The 3,135-nt window shown below is 50.3% G+C and overlaps 1 protein-coding gene across 1 annotated transcript; it reads left to right on the top strand.

The window, feature by feature from the left end:
- Nucleotides 1-918: 918 nt before the first annotated feature.
- LOC121786719 lies at nt 919-2,223 on the top strand. The gene has a single exon (XM_042185348.1). The coding sequence runs from the start codon at nt 919-921 to the stop codon at nt 2,221-2,223; it is 1,305 nt and encodes a 434-aa protein (XP_042041282.1).
- Nucleotides 2,224-3,135: the final 912 nt, after the last annotated feature.

Genomic DNA, 3,135 nt, shown 5'->3' with positions numbered 1-3,135 from the left:
TATAGCAAAGGCTTATGATCGGGTTCAATGGCCTTTCTTGATCCAAGTCATGCGCCGTATGGGATTCCCGGAGACATTTCTTAGTCTCATTGGAAGATGCATTGGATATTGTTGGTTCTCGGTGTTAATCAATGGAGCACCGGCTGGTTTCTTCAAATCCACTCGTGGCTTGCGGCAAGGGGATCCTATCTCTCCTTCATTATTCATTATTGCAGCGGAATATCTTTCAAGGGTGTTGGATGAGCTTATTTTGGGGAAGATGGAAATGACCTTCAAGTCTAAATGAGCATGCTCCGAGGTTAGTCATTTGGCCTACGCTGATGATATTGTTATTTTTACGCCAGCGGCCAAGGAATCCATCCAACGGGTTAGAGCTTGTTTAGACGAATATTCGGCCGTCTCCGGGCAGAAGATCAATCTATCGAAGAGCAATTTTTACATTACCGAGACTAACGGTGACTGTGCGGGCACGGTGGAAACGGAGTGTGGTTTTACTAGAGGTACATTCCCCTTCCTCTATCTTGGCGTACCTATTTACAAAGGTGTCAAAAGGACCGACATGTTCTCTTCCTCCGAGAGAAAATTTCAAGAAGAATTTCGGGGTGGGCACACAGACACCTATCATTTGGGGGCAGGTTGACCTTGATCAAGAGTACCCTCGAGGCCATCCCAATACATGTGTTCCAAGCGATCGAACCAACAAAAGGAGACCTTAAGCTCTTGGAGCAACAACTGGCAAGATTCTTCTGGGGCACTGTGGAGGGCAAACGACGTACACACTGGATTGCTTGGGAACAGATTTGCCTCCCCACTACGGAAGGAGGCCTAGGGATTAGGAAATTTGAGGATGTCCTGAAGGCCTTCAACGTCAAATTGTGGTGGCGCTTTAGAGAGCAAAACTCTTTATGGGCCTCACACATGTATATCAAATACTGTGCCTCAAAATCACCTTTGGCTCGACTGAACTCGGGTAGGAGCAGCCCGACGTGGCGACGACTCGCGGCTGCTTGGCCCCTGGTCCAGCCTAACATCCGTTGGATCATTGGTGATGGACGAGCCCTGTTTTGGGACGACATCTGGCTCGGGGATAGGCCAATCAGAGATCTTTGCTTAGACACAAGGGGTGATCCCACGACAAGGGTTGCAGAGTTTTGGATGAATGGAAAGTGGGATGGGGCTAAGGTTGGCACCACATGCAACCAAACGGGTATGCCGCCTCACGTGGCTGAGGCCATCATGAGCACCCCTATCCTCCCTGACAGCCCCGATGTCCCGAGGTGGACTTTGTCTCGAGGAGGAAATTTCTCTCTGTCCTCGGCATGGGATTCTAACAGGGCTAGGCGGCCCCGTATCTCGGCTCTTGGAGACATCTGGCACGGTAGCATCTCAACAACAATCTCGGTTTTCATGTGGAGACTTATTTCGAGTAGAATACCGGTTGACGCAAAACTACAATGGAGGAACATCTCCTTGGCATCTAAATGCCAATGTTGTCCTAGGCAGCCGGGGTTGGAATCCATTCAACACCTTTTTATTAATGGACAAGGGGCGAGCATGGTTTGGAAGCTTTTTGATGAATGGTTTGATGGTGCGAGCCATCCCCTTCGGCCATCAGACTCCATTCCATCTAGACTCGAAGCTTGGGCTAAGAGAATCAACCGGTCCACAAAGGACCACATGGCTCGGACCCTTCCTTGCATCATCCTTTGGTATTTGTGGGCGGAGAGGAACAATAGCCGACATAATGGGGTTTGCTTTAGGGCTTATAACGTGGTATGGCAAGTCAAGCTATATGTCCAGAAACTGGTGGAAAGTGGGCGAGCATGGGCGAAGCACTTCAAGGATGTCCGTTTTGAAGGGTTAACACTCCCCCCCCCCCCTCGGCCGAAGGAACCAACAAGAAGGGCCGTGGCTATCAAATGGCAACCCCCGGATGCTCCATGGCTCAAGTTAAACGTCATGGGCAGATACGATGCGACAACGGACAGAGCCAATGGAGGTGGGATCATCCGAGACCATCTCGGTAATATGGTGGGGGCTTTCTATACGCCGATTGGTGCACACTCCGAGCTAGAGGCCGAGCTCGAAATCATTCACCGAGGTATGGCATTTGCCGAGAGGCGAGGCGCATTCATCTGGGTAGAGTCAAGTTCACATCAAGCTAGGGCAGCTATTGAGTCAAGGGATTGGGGACCGGCAGCATGTCGTCACACAATGGTATGAATCCAAGGCATTATGAAGGAGGGTAAGTTCAAACTCAACTATGTTCATCCGGAAGGCAACAAGGTGGCCAGGTACTTAGCTAAATTGGGAAAGGAATCGCCACATCATTAAGAGGTAAATATAGAGGCCGCTCCTAGGCTACTACCCGCTATGGTTCGCCTTGAACGGCTTGGAGTGCCGAACATCCGCTTGGAAGAAGACGACAATGGATAGGCAGGAACAGATGGGGATCCCCAATGCCCGAGCCCAAACCGAAGAAAGAAGTTAGAAGAGGTTTGCTTGTGATTGGGTCGACTAATTTATTCTGGAGATTTTTTGGTATGATTGGCTTTGTAAGATTTGTAATAGGTTTGATTTGGTTAGACCTTGTGATAGGATTACTGTTGGGAGTATGATGAGGTCCGAGCACAGGCCCTGGACCGCCTAATACTCCTATTTTTTGTGTTGGCACATCACTTTTGGGTGTGGCCATATAGGGATGAGGGACCCACGAACCCTCCACCGTAAAGGTGTTTGATTAAAAAAAAAACCGGCGGTTGAGACTGCTACGGTTTCATCTCTCAAGATCCAATCACCCCGCTCGCCGAAATGGAGTCTCCCTTTCATCCCACGGCCAAAGACGAAGAGGGCCGGGACTCCTTTCCCCTAGAGAGGCCGACGTGAGCTGAAACGCGCAGGCCTTGAGACTATTTCGGGGGTTAGTCGAATCAAGAAGAAAATGATCTTCGAAATGACCGAGGAGCCACTCGACGGGAAAAATGATGAGGGGACGGCGTCGCCGGAAGGAGAGCAGCCTTCCCGGTGGGTATATGATGAGAACGTTTGCTCAAATGGCGAGACCGGGCCCCTTCGAAGCATCTACGGGCCACTTACTCCCTCTCGACCATGAGCGGTATTTTGCTGCCGGAATCT

This window comes from Salvia splendens, chromosome 22 (assembly GCF_004379255.2).
Source record: "Salvia splendens isolate huo1 chromosome 22, SspV2, whole genome shotgun sequence".
In the NCBI taxonomy this organism is placed as follows: Eukaryota; Viridiplantae; Streptophyta; class Magnoliopsida; order Lamiales; family Lamiaceae; genus Salvia; species Salvia splendens.
This window is presented reverse-complemented; position numbering and strand designations above follow the sequence as displayed.